Source organism: Parus major, chromosome 1 (genome assembly GCF_001522545.3).
Source record: "Parus major isolate Abel chromosome 1, Parus_major1.1, whole genome shotgun sequence".
Taxonomy (NCBI): domain Eukaryota; kingdom Metazoa; phylum Chordata; class Aves; order Passeriformes; family Paridae; genus Parus; species Parus major.
In genome coordinates, this window is record NC_031768.1 from 2,357,355 (window position 1) to 2,376,464 (window position 19,110).

The following is a 19,110-nucleotide window of genomic DNA, read 5'->3' on the forward strand; positions in this document are numbered from 1 at the left end:
TAAGGAATGATTCCCCTCAGATTTAAGGAACAATTCCTCTCAGATTTAGGGAACAATTCCCCTCAGATTTAAGGAATGATTCCTCTCAGATTTAAACAATGATTCCTCTCAGATTTACAGAATGAATCCCCTCAGATTTAAGGAAAAATTTCCCTCAGATTTAAGCAACGATTCCCCTCAGATTTAGGAAACAATTCCCCTCAGATTTAGGGAACAATTCCCCTCAGATTTAGGGAACAACTCCCCTCAGACTTAAACAATGATTCCTCTCAGATTTAAGGAATGATTCCCCTCAGATTTAAGCAATGATTCCTCTCATTTTTAAGGGTGCTCTGAGGCCGTGTTTGTGTCCCTGTGATAACAGGGATTGCTGAGGAACTTCCAGCAGCAGGGAAATCCAATCTCCCATCGGAGTTCAACACGGGTTAATTGCTCTGCAAAACGGGTATCTTTATTTTTATGACTCAATTCCCATTGGGAATTCCAAAGCTCCCTCTGCACTGCAAGCGGGGGGCCCACTCCGTTAACAGGAAGAAAATCCACTAATTCTACACAATATAAAAAAAGAAAGAAGGGCACATTTTGCTTTCAATTCCATGGAAAATCAGGCACACAAGGTGCGTGACAGGAAAATAGGGACCTGATTGTTCGGTGCCCTCAGGAATGGTGCACAACAGGTGGAAAGAAAATCAGGGAAAATTGATGTAAAGGAGATGACAAATCCCAATAGCGAAATCTTTCAGTGAGAATGTCATGGAAAATGGCATGGCAGGGAAGAGTCTGGGAATGGCACAGGAACAAATCAATGCCAAAAACTTCCAAATTCCTCCCTTTTTACAGGCAAGGGAAGGAACAGAGTCTTGGCTGTGTCATAAAAATTCCTGTGTGATCTTTTCTTATCAGGCTGAGCTTTCTCCAGCACTGGCTGGTGCAAATCATTGCCCATAAATGAATGGCAGAATAAAGTATGAAATATTGTACATTTAAAATTAAATTAGCAAAAAAACACCCTACTGTTGAGCTTAATTTTGATTTGATATTAGATATAGATATTATTAGAAATTAGAAATAGAAATATTTCTTTGTTACTCTCAGGCCTTATGAGTGTATTAAGTGTGTCTCCATAATATAACAATGTAATTTGGAAACAAACCTTCCTCTCTTATTTGAGCTGGTGTTTATCACCAAAGGAAGGCATAAAATACTGAATATAAAAGAACACCCTTGAGGAAGAAAAGCATAGAAGCAGCTATTTAATGCAACAACTTTTTTTGTTTTGAGGATAAGAAGTCCTTCAACCATGTAAATAAATTAAGAAATGAAAGGTTAAAAGTTGGTGATAGAAGTGATGTAAATAATGAAGGAATAAGATATAAATAAATAAATATTCCTGTATTTAGGAATGTAAAGAGCAGGTCTATTGCTCTTAGTATCAAACTTTGGATTATAATTAAGACATTAATCAAGCAAAGCATTCCTATCCCATCCTAGAATTTAACAAAATCAAGGGATCTGAGTTTTTAAAGGCAATATCAACTATCGTGACCTTGATATCCAAACTGACAAAATATTTTTGAGTTATGTAGCTGCAGAAAAGATTGAGTATAGAACAGCACACAGTTTTATAAACTCCTATTTAAATTTCCCATTTCCTGAGAGAAAGGCACCTTTCCTGCAAGGAAGAATCCTTCCTGCACACCATGGTATTCTCGAACTCCCCAACCAAAATTCCTGAGGGAGGAGGGTGGAGAGGGTTCATTTATACAAACTGTTAATGTTGGTGATAAAATACTCATTTTTAACAGGCTAATAATGTACTGGAAGAGTGTCACCATGCTAAAATACAAAGTTTATCCTGGAACCATGGAATGCTTTGGGTGGGAAGGGGTCTTAAAGCTCATCCCAGTCATTCAGCTTTTTAAGAATACAGTTTCAATGGAGAATAAGGGGCATCACCAAGGTGCAAGGAATAACTAAACACAGAGTAAAACATCATAAGGGCTTGAAAACCAAATTAAAAATCCCCCAGTCCCTAACTCAGTTTGTCAATCTCAGCTTGTTTGCCCCTGAAGTGCCATTCCCATCTCCTTCAATTACACACTGGTTTTCCTTAACTCAGACCTGCATCAGCATCATCTGTATTTCAATTCAACTAAACCAAGAGTTTTCAAATAAAATGAGTTTTCATGCTCACTTGCCAAAATTAGAGCTGTAGTTCAGATTTTCAAAATTCAGCAGTATGTATCTAGAAAAGTAAAAGGGCACCAACAATGGAAAAGATTTCCTTCTGCAAAGCTTTGAGCTGTTTGGAAATTGTTTATTCTCAATTGACATTTTATTTAAATATCCTATTCAGCAGTTATGAAAGGAACCTCAGCCCACATTTCACTTCCACTAAAATTCATCGCTTTTGTGTCAAACTTTCCCTAACAATAGCACTTTGTGCTTTTTAAATATTGGGGAAAAGGGATCCACAATGGCACTTCATACAGAATATATCCCGTGCTGGCTTAGTCACGTGTAAATCAAATTTTCTGCCAACTAAAATACTGAAACTGGATCTAAGATAAAGAATAAAACTGAAATTTCTATCTCATTAATTTAATTTTAGTGAAATGCTCGTGAAACCATTCCAGCCACTTAGGGTGTGCAGAAATATTAGAAATAGAAATATTTCTTTGTTACTCTCCAGTCTTTTAAGTGTAATAAGTGTGTCTCTATAATATAACAATGTCATAATCTGGTGTATCACTACACCAGATGCAGCCTCAAAAACAATGGTTTCATTTTAAAACCTGCACTCCCAGGGATGCTCTGAGGAGGCACAGAAAGTGGAACAGTTTCTGGCAGGGTTAACCTGGTCAGGTGGCACTAGGATAAACATCTGGTAAAAAAAGAATTCCGAGACTCAGGAAGAATTTCCTTTTACAGAAAAAAACCAATGTTTGGGAGAGGATTTGAAATTTCAGTTTGAGAACTAAAAGTTGCAGCGCTTTAAAAAACAGCCTGAATCATGAAATCACAGAAAAAATATTGATAATTTAAAATAATATACAACATTTCAAGGAATTTTTACTTGACAATTAGGCCAATGCCACTAAATTTCAGGTACCTACAGGTGAATTCCCACTTTGCTGTGACCTCAGGACACACAAATGCAGGCCAGGGACAGTACAGTGAGCACCAAACACCCCAACCACCATCTGGAGAGCTCATGAACAATCAAGGGATCCCAAATTAAACGACACAACTTTCCCTTAGAATCTTTAGGACAACACTGTCAAGTCCAATCTATTCCCTCAGCCTCCAGAATCAATTTTTCAAACTTTATGACAGGTCTAATAGTTCCCACCTGTTCCTCCTGCCTGACTTTTGACTGGCACGTTCCCAGCCAGGGTGGAAATGCAGACAAAGGCCCCTATTAGGCTCCGGCTGTTTCTCTACTGTGAGGTTGCTCAGCCATTAAATTAATTCCAGCCCCTTTTTCCCCTCTTCCACCTCTTCATTTTTGGGGGGTATGGAAGTTTGGGGAGGTGGAAAAGGGAGGCAGAAGTTTGGCATCCAGCTGGTGGGAGAAGTACGAGAAAATGTGAAGTCACAGAAGTTAAACGCTGAATTTTTGGGATAATCTACTAATGAAACAATTTACAAAAAATCCCATTCATTAGGTTCTCGAGGTGTCTGTGTATTTTTAACCATCAAAACTTGGTAAAATTTGAGAGAATCAAATCTGGGAGACCCTAACAGAGTCCCTCATGCAGTGCCTGATTACATAAAGGAAGTGTTGCAACATTTTTCTGGGAATCCTGAAGGATGAATAAGCAACTATTTTTTCTTCAAGCAAAGAAAATTCTTTTTCCTGAGATGTGTGTTCCTTTCATTCAGAACTGGCAATTAGACACAAGCACCACACACACATCCTAACAAATTCATATTGCTTCTTTCAGAAGCACCTTAAAAACCTGACAACTTTTTCCCCCAATAAAAATTACTTGATTTTTGCATCGTTTTCTAGAGATTTAGGAAATGTTATCATTTAAATCTCAAGGTTCTTTAGTGAACTGCAAATCTCAAGGGTTATATTATCCTATTATCCATGAAAACAGAGTATTTACAGCATCAACCATAACACTTAAAGACAATTATTTTAACTTAATACAACAAAGGTCTTTTTGTGAGATAAATTTAATGTAAAACAGATTATTAATAAATTAATATTTTTAATTCAAATTATAATCTAGGACCATCTTCCCAGCATAAGCCACTTAGAACCAGGACTTGTAGTTTACCACTTACCTGAAAATTGACTATTTAAGCCTCATCATGGTGGGGGAAATATTGAAGACCTACATCTGTGAGCACTTCATTGTATTTGCATTACTTAATATAAAAAAAAGCAACCTTTAAACACATCTGAAAAACCAAGACCACTTCTCTTATCTCCCTTGCCTTGATAATTAATCATTCATAAATTGGTCAGATTCTATTTAGCTTGATCCAAATCAAATCACAAAACCCTGAATTAAACACTTCATTTTACTGAGACGTTGGAATAAAGTTACTGAGAACCAAAACCAGCTGTGAGGGAAGAAACCTCCTGATTTATTCAATTATCACCAATTTCTTTACAGTCCTCTTCCAACCCTGTGGGCTGAACATGCTGTGAGCACTAAAAATGAAGAAGCAAATGCTACAAATAACTGTATTTCTGTAAAACAACTCCTCATGGCCCCTTATCAAACTGGCATGTCTCTATCTCTGCAAAATCAGCTGCAGGATGCAAATCTGGGGGAGAGGATTGGCAAAATCAGACAGCAACATCTTTTTAATGTGTGGCTGTTTGAACACACAGAGAATGGTTTGGAACTGAAATTTGTATTTTGTAATTTAAAATAAATTGCAATTTAGGCTCCAGGCTGAGAACTGAAGCCATTATTGGTTAACTCATCAGTGACAACAATACTCGAGACAATTTAATCCCCAATTAAAGAAAAAAATCCCAAACAAAATTCCTGAGGTTGTTTTTCACCTGTAAAATTCATCTGCGATTCCTGCAGATAAATTAACCCTGATATTCAAAACTAGCTGCCACAAGAATTTACAGCTGCAGGCTTGGAGTTTCTGTCCTGAAGAGCAACAACTTCCCCAAGACAGTTTTTTCCATCAAATTTCCACTAAACACGACAGTACAGCCTTTGTACACAGACTCCAAGCTGAGATTTAGTAACTGTGATTTTCCTATCACTTAATCCCATTTAAACTCTAATGAACAACCTTCTCTAAGGTATCCCACAGCTCATTCACAAGGATCGTCTGTGTGATGATGAAAGAACCTCTAGCAGAACCTTAATCCATGATTTTAAAACCCAAACCAAGCACTAAACAGCATTTTAGGGAAATATTCAGCAAAAGAAATGAGAGAAAACAGGAATGTTAAAATTAGGGGCACAACCTGCTCGGTGTCACTCTTCTCAAATAACAGGCTTAGAGAATAACTTGCACAAGAGAAGGCATTTAATCTAAATATGAATATTTATTAGATTAAATTTTCTTACGGTGATCTTCAGAGGAATAAAGACTAAACTCCACTACCAAGCAGAAAGTTGTCCCACTCAGCTTTCCCTACCCTTTATGGCTCAGTATTTTCTATATTATCAATTAATATCCTGTGAACATAAATTCTCTACTTTGTATCGGTTTTTTTCCTGAACGTTGTGCGCCACCATAATTACGAATTCCCCATCGGAAAGTTAATTCAGGATGCCCTGGATCCCCCATCTTACCCATCCAGAAGATTCATGGTCGTGGTGGTCACCTCAGTGAAAAGAAGGATCTTTCCCAGCTTCTTGGTTTGCAAATGCTGCTGGTAGTTCTTCAGGCTGAAATGTTCTGAGGAGAAACTCCCCATCTCCGTGATCACCGGCATCAGGGACGGAGTCACTTCCACTTTGGACTCACAGGAGGAAACAAATTTCAGAGACACCTTGCTGGATGCCCTTAATCCCTCAGCATCCACGTTCCCCTCCAGCCACTTCAGGAAAGCGAGATGGATTTCCTGCAGGCAAGGGCAATGAGATGAGAAAGACAGATCACCCCACGTGAAGACACATGGACATTCTTCCAAAAAACATTTTTATTCAAGCCATCTCCTCCTTCAGACAGGGAAATTAACTCTGTTTCCTCTTCAAAAACTAAGTGCTGCTGTTCATTCTAGTCCAGCCTAGCCTGACTACTTGACACTGTCCTAGAGTTGAGACCACACTCCTTTGAAGGTTAATTAAGCTTAATTTTTCTCTGTAGCAGGGTTTGTAGTGGTCTTCCTACATGAAGCGTTCATGTTTCTCAACGTGCTGAGATCCTCTGCTGGAAGAAGCCCTTCAGTCCCTCACCAAGACTCGATTTAAAGGCTAAACCAGCAGTAAAACAAACATTTGCTGCTTTCTCAGTGGAGTATCTGCTAAAAATGCTCATACCTTCATCTGAGGGATGATTTAGTGCTATTAGAACCCATCTGGTGACACCCTGAAACAACTGCTCCACATTCACTCTGGCTGGAGATAACTAATTCTTAATTTATATTTATTATTATATATATTTATCATTTATACATATTTATAATTAATTTATATTAATTAATCTTCTTATTAAAGATAACTTTGAGAGGTTTGATATGAAATGTTTTGCCATGTCTTTAGGAACAGCCACAAACAAAGATTCTGGGACTTCTTGTTCAGTGTGCAGCTTAGATTTCAGAGAGTTGAAGTTGTCTTTTACTTGAGAAATGAAACCACAAAAAATGGTGGTTTCAATTTGACTGGAAAAAAGGCACTAGTGATTCTTCCCCTCAAATTTCCAAGAGGAAGAGATCTGATTTTTAAACAAAAAAGGTCCTAACCAAACCCACGCCCCTCATTCCCATCACTGCTGTATCAGGGAACTGGAATATTTTCCTGTGTGATGCTGAAGGCAGGACTAAACTCTCCTGCCCTTGAACAAGATGTCTCTGAGCTCCAGCCCAACTCTTCAAAACCCACAAACCACAAGCTGAGAGCAAACTTCCCATAAACAGTCATCCATCCAAGGAAAAACTCCTCTTTTCCACATCCCACTGTTCTACCTGGAGAAGGAATGAGAGAAGTGCTCCTGTTCCCAACACCTTCCTCTGGATTTCCACCCCCAGACATGACCTGTTCTCAAATTTCCCAGCCTTTGCTGCCTTTGTGTCAGCCCTGCAGCACCAGGGCCAGAGTAGGACACAAAGAAAATAATAATTTTTCCCAAAACCTGTCAAGCACTTGGTTCCAAGCCCCAGGACAACCTAAGAACAAGTCAGCAGCTAAATTACAGAGAAATCAGTCCTCATATCTTGCTTTCCTAAAGCTCCCTCGGAATATTTTCTGTCTAAACTCTGGGATAAAATATCTTCAAATATTTCCTTTCTTCCTCTTTTTTTTTTTTTTTTTATTTTTTGCTCTGCATAAATGATGATGTGATGATGATTAAAGGTTTTGTGAGCATTTTTTTGACTTGCACCTTCACTCACAGTAACACCAGAGCTTTGACAGAATAAATAAATTCCTTACACATTATCCTACTTGTTTTACATACCCACAGTAACTGATTGGCTGTAACTGATATTTAGAAAAATTACAGCTTTCATTTCTGTCAGGGAGAACATGGAAAAACTGTGCTTAATCAGAGAGTGTTTTCCTATTGCTTTCCAAACATAGAAATTCACTCAGCAGCACTGGATGTGCAAGTCCCTACACACAGAGACAGAACTTTAACTCACCTAAGGATGGGTTTAAAGCCTGACAGAAATTAAATTGCAAAATAAAGGTGATTAAAGTGTGATTACATTGTAAATAAATAATGAAAGTGCTTGAGGCTGTGTCAGAAATTATGATGTGCTTTTGTCACAGAGTATTTTCTGCAAAGAACAAAACAGTGCCTATTTCAGTGTGATGTTCCATTATTACAAATATGCCACATAATCCCAACCATTTACTCTCCTGAGTATATTATTTCAAGTGATTTTTTTCCCCATAAATTTCAGGCAAATTTTTTGATTTCACTGCTTTTAACACATCCTGAACCATTTAAGAATTGTTGAAAGTGTATTATTATAAAGCTAATTTCCACCAGAACATCCATGTGCTTATTGAGCTGATCAAAAACATAAACACATAATCAAAGATGGGGATATTTACATATTCCTAAGAAAATATGGGTTTACATGTTTAACAAATTTCAAGTACTGGTCACAGTAGGAAAATTCATTTTTACTGTAAGAAGTTCCTTCACACAAAGTTCCAGACACAGGGATGCTGAACCAGTGGGCTGTCCCCACAATTACATTGGCACAGAAAAAAATACCATTATTGTATAATGAAATGAACTTCTGTGCACAGTCAGGGTTAATTTCAGCTTCAAGTCCACTGAACAGGAATAGAATCATGTCAGAACTGTGTGATTTAAGCCGAGGATCCAGCTGGAATTCCCAGTCTCTCCTATTCCAGCAGTTCTGCAGCAGCCTCTGGTGGCCACTGGTGTGAGAAATGTTGGCTCAGGAACCTCCTGGCCACCTCTGGGAGCAGCCCAGGCATCCAACACAGGGCAGGGAATACACAAACTGCTGGACATGGCTTTCCCTGGAAAATTCTGGAAATCCTGGAAGATTGTGCTCCAAGCTTGAATGGATTGTGGAATCCCAGAAGCTGCAGCAGTTCTGTGTTTAGGCTCTGACAGGATCTGCAGCTACTCACACCCACGATCATCACTGAAAATCTGGATTTCACAACCTTCCAGAGACTTTAAATTTAAATTTAATAAATTAAATAAATTTAACTTTAAATTTAATAAATTTTTTAATAAATTCAAATAAATTTAACAAAATTTAATAACTAAACTGGTTGAAGGGTGGCACAAATAAATTCTGAAACTGTTCTTCATCAGGTTTGGGCAGGAGAACTGAAGGCAAGCCAAATTAAATTTCATGAAGTATAGAATCCCAGAATGGTTTGGAAGGGATTTTAAGGATGATCCATTCCCATTCCTGCCATGGCAGGGACACCTCCCATTATCCAATTATATTATGCCCCAGTGTCCAACCTGGCCTTGGGCACTGCCAGGGATGGGGAATCCCCAACCTCCCTGGGCACCCTGAGTCAAGGCCTCCCCACCCTCAAAAATATTCACAAAATTCTTCTTAATATCTAATTTAATCCTGTTCTCCTTCATCCTAAGGCTGTTATTTCCTATAAATCTGTGGGGTTTATCTTCCAACCACACTTTTCAAATGTACACTCCCTAAGGCAAAGATATTCCCTTCCTTCTCAAAGTAAGAATTAAATTCCACATCCCAACCAAACATCTCGGTGACAAGAGAGCTACTCAGCTTTTCCCAGTTAAAATGTTCATCTATAAGTTTAATATTTGTAAGAAGAAAATGTTTCTACCTATATTTTAAATGGTAAAAAAATGTCATTTCAATGCATTAGAAGAAAAAAGTCACCAAAAAGCAGAAAACACAGCACCAACAGCAACTACCCAACACCTCTCACTAATAAATTCTCAATTTAAATCCTTTAAAGAGAACCAAGGAGAGATTGGGAATTTCCAAGCACTGATCTGCTAGCCAGAGACACACCAGGAGAATTCTGATTTGTCAGATTGACAGTGGCACTGAATGAAAAGTTCTGAGCAAGAAGGGAGATGTAGAGGACAGCAATTCCCAAAATTCCCAGAAATACAAGATTAAGCTACTGCACACTACAGACATTCAGCTCCTCCACTCATCAGCACAAACTGTGGTAATTATAACCCAGAGAAGGAACAGCAAAAGCTGTATTTTATTTATGATTTCACATCTGCTTTCTATAACTGTAAGAGTTTGCTCAGGTGTGTGCAGAAACTGCTCCGGAACAGAAGTTTGCTTTCGCTGTTTAAAATTCTTTTTAACTTCATAATCATTAAGTTTCACTTTTCCCCAACGCTCACTTAGAGGTTGAGACTGAACAACAAGAAGGAAAGAGGGAGACAAAAACCAGCTGCATCTGGACCCTTCTCTGTTGTAGTATAAAATAACACAAAATTACAGCTCCTGATGGAGAAGATTTTATTTGCACCTGGGCTCTGTCAAACAATGAGAGTTCTGCACTGAGCACATGAACTCCCATTTACAATGGTTGAAAATAAACCCAAATCCAAGATTTTATTCTTACAATCTGTTTATATTGATAGGATTTGGATCTGTTTGTATGGATGGGATTTTTTATTTTTATCTGTATGTACACAGATAAATGCAATTTCTCTCTTGCTGGGCAGATTTGGGAGGTGCTCTTTCCTGCCAAACTCCAACGATGGGCCTGAAACTCCCCATCAATGGAATTCTTTGTTAAGACAAAATTCACTCACAGCCTAAATTCATTTGGTTCCTATTACAAACGTGGAGGCAAAATGAAATGAAAGCTAAAAATACAATGCCATAAACCAAACATTTTCCATCGGCTCCCTCCTCTCTTGTGAGGGAAAAGGAGATGATTTGAACCATGATGCTCTACCTGAACACTCAATATTGGGATTAAAATATTCTACTTTAGCTGTGCTTGTGAAGTGAGGCCAAATATTCACTTTCTGCAGACACAGAACATGATTTTAAAACTTTTCCCTTCCTTTGGATAAAAGCTAATGATTTCATATTAACTGCCTCTGGTTTTGAGATGTTTCCAGTTGATACACTGGTTCATGTGTTATCAGCTGATGTAAATATCATATTTGTATTTGTATTTGTATTTGCATTTGCATTTATATTTGTATTTATAAACACAGAAACACACACACACATATATATATATATATACACATACACACACACACACACACACATATTTATATATATATATATTTTATGCTTGTATTTTTAAACTGCAAACAAGTGAGGATTACACAAGCAGAAAGCACCAAATTTTTAGAGGAGCCTGTCTGGAGCAAAACCAGACATCACACCTCCAATATGACTAAAATCTGCTTCTTTTTTTTTTTTACAGAATTGCCTGCTCCCAAAGGAGTATTATACAATTCAAATAGGATCTCAAATGTATAGATTTCAACCCTATGGATTCTCTATTAGCTCTGATAGGAAAGGAATTATTTTAATGAAGGGCTGTCCTTTGAGTTCAACTTGAAATATAAAAATTCACACACATACACACAAAAAATATCTCCATGTCCCCCTTGTCTTACACAGCTTTGCTCAACATCCTTGCAGGTTTCAAGGTGTTAAATTTAAATTAACCACTGGGGAGCTTCCATAGCATCTCCTGGATAAAACAGAAGCACTATTTAACATGACCAAAAATAAAATCTAAAAACCATATCTATAAATACATAAACATATAAATGTATTTACTTACTGTAAATACACATAACATGCAGGAAAAATGATGTTATCTACCATCCTTATTAATTTCAAATCCTACCTTTTAATGAGGTTTTGGAAAAGACTTCATATATAAAATTTACTACCTCAATCTTTCATTAAAATTCATTGTTTTCCCTTAAAAGCAAAGTACAACTGCTTTCCCTCTAGGAAAAGTCTGAAGAAATGAGAGGGAAAGAAAAAAAAAAGAGATGCAAAAATTTGATAGAGAAATAAGGAAAGATCCTTTCTTGGTGATCACAGAGAAAGTGGAGAGGATGAAGAACTGGTATTAGATCTCATACAGTAGTAGTAGTAGTAGTAGTAGTAGTAGTAGTAGTAGTAGTAGTAGTAGTAGTAGTAGTAATAATAAGAACAATAATAATAATAATAATTTTTTCAATGCTGATGTCATTAATATTTAATCCCATTCCCAAACTGCACATTCACACCTGGAATTCTCAATGTTGCCCTTCCAGACTTAACTAAAGACAAGCTCAGAGATGGATTTTCTCGCAACTGAAAACAAAGGGAACAAACAGAACGTTTAAACACAAAAAAACCTCTTTACAACACATTCAGAATCTGGAAATAAATGAAGCACTCAAATTAATCCAGTTTTTAGGAAGTTTTTTAAGAACTCTTTTAATATTAACTGTTTACAATTAATTTCAGGTCATTCTTTTCACCAGTTTTTTAGTTCACAGGGTAAAAACCTTTTAAATCCCCATTTCTCCACTCCCTCCTTTCCCCATGGCCTGAAGAACTTCATAAAGATTTTATTGTCCTACAACTGAGGCACATTTTCATTTCATGTTCTCATGAACTGCAGTTACTTGGCTGGTACTCACTGTGCATTCCCAGGATTCTGCACAGCCTGGAAATCTGTTTCAGTTTATTAATAATATTTTTATATTTCCTAAACTGAGACACGGTGCAAACCAGGAGATTCTGACTGCACAAAGCACAGAAGAACATTTAGAAAGATGGCAGGGTTGGTAACTTTATGAATTCCCAACCAACCTGATTTTTCAGAGTCTCCAGAGGTTATTTTGGGTTTGGGTGATTATTTAGCTGAAGAGAGGCAGAAAAAGCTCATCATTTCTGAAAGATCATTCCAGAGACTCAGTCAAGTGCCTTATTTTGGTCTCCACTCTTCAGTGTGTTTTTAAAAACAAGTATTGCATTACATAAACACAGTGCATCATCTCAGCTCAAACAGCCACGGAGAGGAGTGGATCCATTTTCCCAACTGATACGTGGAATACTTCAGCCAAAAAAGGGAAAGATTTTTAACAAAGTGCTGCAAGGTATCCTTATCCTCTTTATTGCAGCCCCATCGCTTTGAAGGCGAAGCATCTTAGATTTCAACCCATTCCTGGACTGCACGTCCAGCAACTGCTCATAAATCCCTGCCTAAATCTGAATCCAAAATTAAATTTAGCTTTAAAAAGCTCCCTGTGTAGGCAGAAAATTCATTTATCCAACGGGCAGCAGGGCCCAGGTCAGGATTTGATGATGAAAAGTAAGTCAGGGTGTTAGTTTTTTGTGGAGAAAATAATGAAAAATGAGAGTCAACAGGTTAAAAAGAACACATAAAGAAATTAATTACGGTCTTCACACCAAGTTTCTTTAATCTGCATCTCTCCTGGCTTTAGCAGAGCGTTCCACTTGGGAATTGGGATACCAGACAAAGGATGGGAATAGGTGCTGGTGGTGCTGGAGGTTTGCTCAGCACAAAGCAAATTTGAGGGGAGGAACGAGGAGGAGGAGGAGGCTGTAAGGTGCATCCCAGATTTTGCTTCCTTTCCTTCCTCAGCTGCAGCAGAACAGTCTGGAAACAATCTTCCCAGCAGCTGCTCTCATCAACAAACTGTTTATTGTAAGAAAGTGCCTGGGTCAAAGGCTAAACGTCATCCAGAACTGAAAGCGTAGCTGTAAAAAAAAACCAAAAACCAAAAAAACCACCCCCAAAAAATAATCCTGGGGCCGTCCATACATGTGGAAAAAAAAATCCCATGACATTGGGAAGGGAACCATATTCCATGTGAAAGGCCAACAGCCTACTTAAACAAAAACTCCTTCATTTGATGGAGCGGGGTTTTACACTGCGCTCATTTCTCGCTGATTTTGAGGCCTACTCCAGGTTCCTGCTCAAACCAGAATTTGCAGTTCAGTCCTTGTCTCGTGGTGAGAAAGAGCCAAATGGAGCTGTGTTAAAATATTCTGAAATGTTTTATTAGTGCTAAGTCAACTCCACATCCAACAATAAAACAAGGACTCCTCTGATTTATTACAAACGCGCCGTCGACGCGTTACGCAAAAACCCCCAACTTCAGGCTCACTATCAGTAAAAGATAAAACTTTATTTTAAAAAGCACAGGATACTGAAAATCACAGTGCAAAATCTCATTTACCAGTGTGGTGCTTTGAGTCAGAGAAATGAAAGAGCACACGAGCAGCTCCGCGAGGGGAACCGGCCCCGGTAATTGGGACGCGTTTGCTGCCCCAGCACATAAATCTGGTTTTTGGGGGGAAAAAGGACCCAGAGGAACAAGGTCCACCTTTGACACAACATCACCACGTAACACTTCACAAAAAGGCTGATAAATCAAGAGCTCTGAGAGGTGGTGATTTATCCTACCAGAAAAAAGGTGTGAGAAATTACGGCTCGGGCGTTTAATTCTCCGTGACACCTACTTTGTAACAAAATTGTGATTTTTTTTTTTTTCTCTCTCTGAAGGAAAAGTCTACAGTAAATTAAACCTATGTGCAACTGGGTTAAAAATAAGCCTTGGCAGAAAGGGAAAGACATTTCACTTTTACACTAGAATCTGAGCATTATGCATGTTAAAGTGGTTTTTTTTGGTTTTTTTTTAATTATATAATCAAAGTCATGTTTGGAGGAATAAATTAAGATATAAATCTAACCCTAAATGCTGTATACATATATATTAAATTACTCTCAAAAGTATTCTGTATGGAGGAAAAAAAATACAGAAGAATTTTGTTCTCAGCTAATAGGGCAATAAATTAGATGCAATATATTCAGCAGCTAAAACTGGCTCTCTTAAACATCTATCACATAATGCTATTTTTATTTGGTACCAAACCTTTTTCTTTTTTTTTTTTAAACTAACAACAAAATTGTTTGTTGAAAATCTTGGAATTAGCAGTAGAATGACTAAAGTAAATAAAACCTAAGAAAATATTTTTTCTTTGCACAGATAATACCCAATTCTTAGCTGAAGGCTTTCCAGCAGGTTTGTTTTGCCTTTCAGCAGGGTTTACACACATCAAATGTGAATGAGTTTAGTGTTCATGAATATGAAATAGCAGCACAGGAGCCAAAGATTCTCCTCTTAGCACTGTAAACAAGATTTAAACTTTCAGCTTTCAGCTGGACCTCATTTTTGCCCCTTCTGAGGAAAAAAAAAAATCCTCCTGTCACACATGGGAGGGGTTCTGGAGGTAAGGAAATGTCTGTGGAATATTAAGGTTAAACCACAACGCTTTTTCACACGGACCACGACTCGGGGATTACAGCACGGCCCCGTCCCTGAAACTGCACGGATCATGGATTTGATATCCCTTCCTAAAACACATTCAGGTTGACAGAGTGCTTTACAAAGTCCAAAAGGAACATCTTGGAAAGGAAGAATTTCTTGGGAATGATACGCTATAATGGCAAGAATACGCTTGGTCTCTTATCCTGCTCCAAAGACAAAACCCAATATTAAGTTACAGCTAATTTTCATTTAAGATCTCTTTGGTAATCAAAGATATTTTTTAAAAAAATTAACATGACAGCATGGGATTATTATTTTTTAAAAGAAAAAAAAAAAAAGTAAAAAAAAATTTTAGAAAGTATATTTGCTTTTTATTTAGCGGAGTATTAAAGAAGTTTCATCCTTCAAAAATACATCATATACATATATAGCAATGCAAAAATTGGATAGCAAATAGAGAACCCTGAAAGAAGCCTCACTAATGTCCAGTTTATCAGAAATTGATTTTTCTTACAAAGCATGGTTGAAAATACAGTATTTAAACACAGCATTCACACAACGCTCAGATGTGAGAATGGATGATACAAATTCCATTCACAGATATCCTGGTTTTTAACCCCTTGTAATTATTTTCTTCTTTTTCAGCCTTTTCAGATTTAACACTTTCTCCTGATGGGATTGAACTTTGTTCAGAGAAAAAGGAGTAAAATTTTTCCTTCAGAGGAAACCCAGGAAGATGCACCTTGGATTTAAGAATGAGCTCCAGAGCCTCTGTAGGGAGCTGAGAGTGTTTCAGGGAGAAATGGGGAAAGAAATGCCTCAAATTTAATTTCTCCTTTAAAGTTGGACACGAAACTTATTTCACACTTACAAAATAAGGTCAAATTTTATGGAACAAAGCCAGGGTTTGCCTCAAGTCCTACACACCACGAGCTCCTACTCCACTCCACAAGGCCACGTTTGGATTTCCGCGTCAAATGTGAAAGCTCAGGACTGAAATTCAGGATTTTGGGGAAAAAAAAGCACTCAAAGAATCAGACAAGGACAGAGCCAAGGCTGAGGCAGTGCATGAGAATTGTTCTGCAGACCCAAACACAGGCAGGGAGGAGCATTTCTGACAATGGCACATTCTTTATTCTGCAGGATTTTGGATTCTCCTGGCTTTTTTCTAAGATAACCACCTGTCCCTGCCCTTGCAGACATTTGTGCTCCACCACTGCAGGGCTCTGCTAAAGCCAGGAGAGGCACAGATAAAACAAACCTGGTGTGGAGAACATAATTAGTTTCTTTCTGTGTTATTTTTAACAGGAGTTAACCCAAAGTGCAACACTTGGTGGAGAACACAGCCCAAAGTGAACTCAAATTGACTAAAATCAAACCCCAGTGCCTGCAAACGTCTCTCACTTCTGTTTTTCAGGACTCATCCTGAATTGCACACCTGAAAAAGATGATTTTTCACACTAAAATTTTGTATTAATCCAGGCAAGGATTTGCTTCACTTCTTGCTGTCCAGGTTCTCGACTTCTGAAGTGTTTTTGTTTCAGTTCTTGCTTTTGTAAGACTGTCATCACCTTGGCTATTTTTCTTTTTAGTGTCATAAAAGGATCCAAAGATTTTAATTCTACCACAAATCCACTCCAAAGATAAAACTTTTAACTGATTACATATGAACCAACTTTGTTGAAAATCATTATATTGTAATAAATAGTCCCAAACTGAAGGGGTAACTTCCAAAAATGAATTGTTCTGAAGGAAAAAGTTTCAGAGATTACTTCTATCAGTACTAAAATAAAATAAAAAAAAAAGTTTAAAATGCACAGAATAGTTGCACACAAACTAATGCACTCAAACCAGGCAAAATCTATATCAATACCTGACATTTAGTGATTAATTTGTCCTTGGTTAAAAACAAGGACAGTTTGGATCTGTCCCGTGAACATAATTGCTGGGGAAACAGGAGACTGTGAGCAAAACAATTTTTATTTAATTTGGAGTTTAAAGTTTGATATGTGCTTTCAGTTTGCCAAACCAGTGGGAAAAAAAAATAAAAAAATCAGGATTGTGACAGTGGCTGTGAAAGTTAAATTCTACCAGCAAATTATCAAACACTTCCAAGAGGAAGAAACATCCATGAAGAGATGGAGAAGTTTTTTTTATATAGAGCAGTAAAAGCAGCAGTAATTACAATAAAGTTCAATGCAGTTCAAAAATGTCTTATCTGCTAATCCTGGGCTGCTAATTAACAGAGTGGATTGTGTAAGAGAGAAAAAAGCTTGGAAATATTTCGAGGAAAGTCCACTTCCACCTCTAAAAGTGCTGCAGAGATACCAAAAACTAATGTTTTCTGGATATTCAGAAATACCACTGGACTGAAACACCAAATAAAACTTGTGTTATTAATATCAATGTGTTATTATCAGTGTCTTTTAATATCAGTATGTGTTATTAATATCAATATGTGTTATCAGTATCTTTTAATATCAGTATTTGTTATTAATATCAATATGTGTTATTATTAGTATCTGTTAGTATCAATATGTGTTATTAATATCAATATGTGTTATTATCAGTGTCTGTTAATATCAGTATTTGTTACTAATATCAATCTGTTATTATCAGTGTCTGTTATTAATATCAATGTGTTATTAGCAGTATCTGTTAATATCTGTATTTGTTATTAATATCAGTATCTGTTAATATCAGTATTTGTTATTAATATCAATATGGCCAATACACATAGGAGGAAAAGAGCCCCCCATAACTGCAAAAAGCTCCCAACTATGTTCATTTAAACTCTTGACAGAAATATTCTAAAGGCAGGAGTACAATTTTAACTGTTTCCAGGCATTTCTAACAAAAACCTCAGAAATTCAAATATTGATTTTAATTTGCACCTCATACTGCTTATGGTAACTTTGGGAAAGTGACCCTTTTCAAAAAGCGAAAAAATAAGAATTACCATTTGTTTTCAGCTACTTTCTTTTCTTTTCCATCAGCAAATAATTGTACTGGGATACCAACACCTAAAACACCATTAAAAAATGGAAAATAACCAGATAAAAGTTGTCTCTGCAGCTGCTGCTCCTGACAGGGAGCTGTGCTACATTCACTACTCCTAACACCAACAATTCCATCTTCCAAAGAAGAAATGTCTTCCAGACCAGAAAAATGCACGGGTAATTGCTCACTTCATGTAATAAGTTCTAAAGTCAAAACATGCCAGATGCAATTTTTTATTTAGATCTTGACAATCGTGCATCAAAACACAAATTATTGTTCCTTATCTTCCAAAAGAATTTCAGAAATACCTCCTGGAATTAATTTGCATCGATTCTGACTCCGTGGAAATGCTGAGCTGTGCTCCCACAAAATGGTTTTTATAACTCTTGAGGATCTTAAGATGTTTTTCTGCTCCTAAAACTTGACTTTATTCCATAAGCAGGGAACTTCCAGGCACAGCTCTTAAAATGAGACACTTTTCTCCAGCTAAATGCTGCTCTTCAATTATTTTAATAATGAGACAAATATAACTTTTTATGTTATGAGCTGTTCATCAGTTGAATGGTAAATTACAAAATAAATGCAATTAATTTCTTTGTTGCAAGTGTAACATCAAAAAACAATCACAAACAAAAGGAGCCATATCTGAATGGTTCAGTAATCCACATTAATATCCATATATATCCATAATCTCTCTCTTTCTCTCAGCAAATGAAAACAGTTTTATTTTTATTTAGCTTTCTGTCTGAAGTTGTTAAGACATGGAATTCTCTAAATCTACATTCAAGGAAGCTGACTGAAAATTTACATGTGGCTTGTTTGTCCAGCAAATGTTTTGAGACTCAGCAATCTGTGAACCCACTTTCAATTTCTAAATGATCTAAACTCCAAATTTCACTTCTCACCACGTGCAAAAATCATAAATTAATTACAATTAATACTCTCAAACTGAAGAAAATGCTTTTTGCTGTGTTAAAATCTCCTTGACACTGATCCTGCTAAAGCTTGGTTTTTACTGTTATTTTAATTATACACCAATTTTTTTTTTTACAAATGAAGAATTACATTTTGAAATGTTTTCTTAAGTAGCTCTTAAAACATTTCTTAGATAAACTCAGCAGCACAGATTAGAACAGGCTTGAGAAACAACACACACTAGAGCAGGAAAATGATTCTCAATAA

General features: G+C 37.0%; 1 protein-coding gene across 4 annotated transcripts in view; it reads right to left on the minus strand.

Annotated features, from left to right (window-relative positions):
- The window catches only part of HLCS (holocarboxylase synthetase), a 142,810-nt gene that overhangs the window by 101,616 nt on the left and 22,084 nt on the right, over positions 1-19,110 (minus strand). For all 4 annotated transcript variants that reach the window (XR_001520718.3, XR_004499747.1, XM_033518671.1 and 1 more), the window contains exon 6: positions 5,784-6,055. Coding sequence is in view for 2 of the 4 variants with exons in the window: in XM_033518671.1 (XP_033374562.1) it covers positions 5,784-6,055 (272 nt within the window). In the remaining 2 variants the exon portion in view is untranslated. The remainder of the gene's footprint in view (positions 1-5,783; positions 6,056-19,110) is intronic.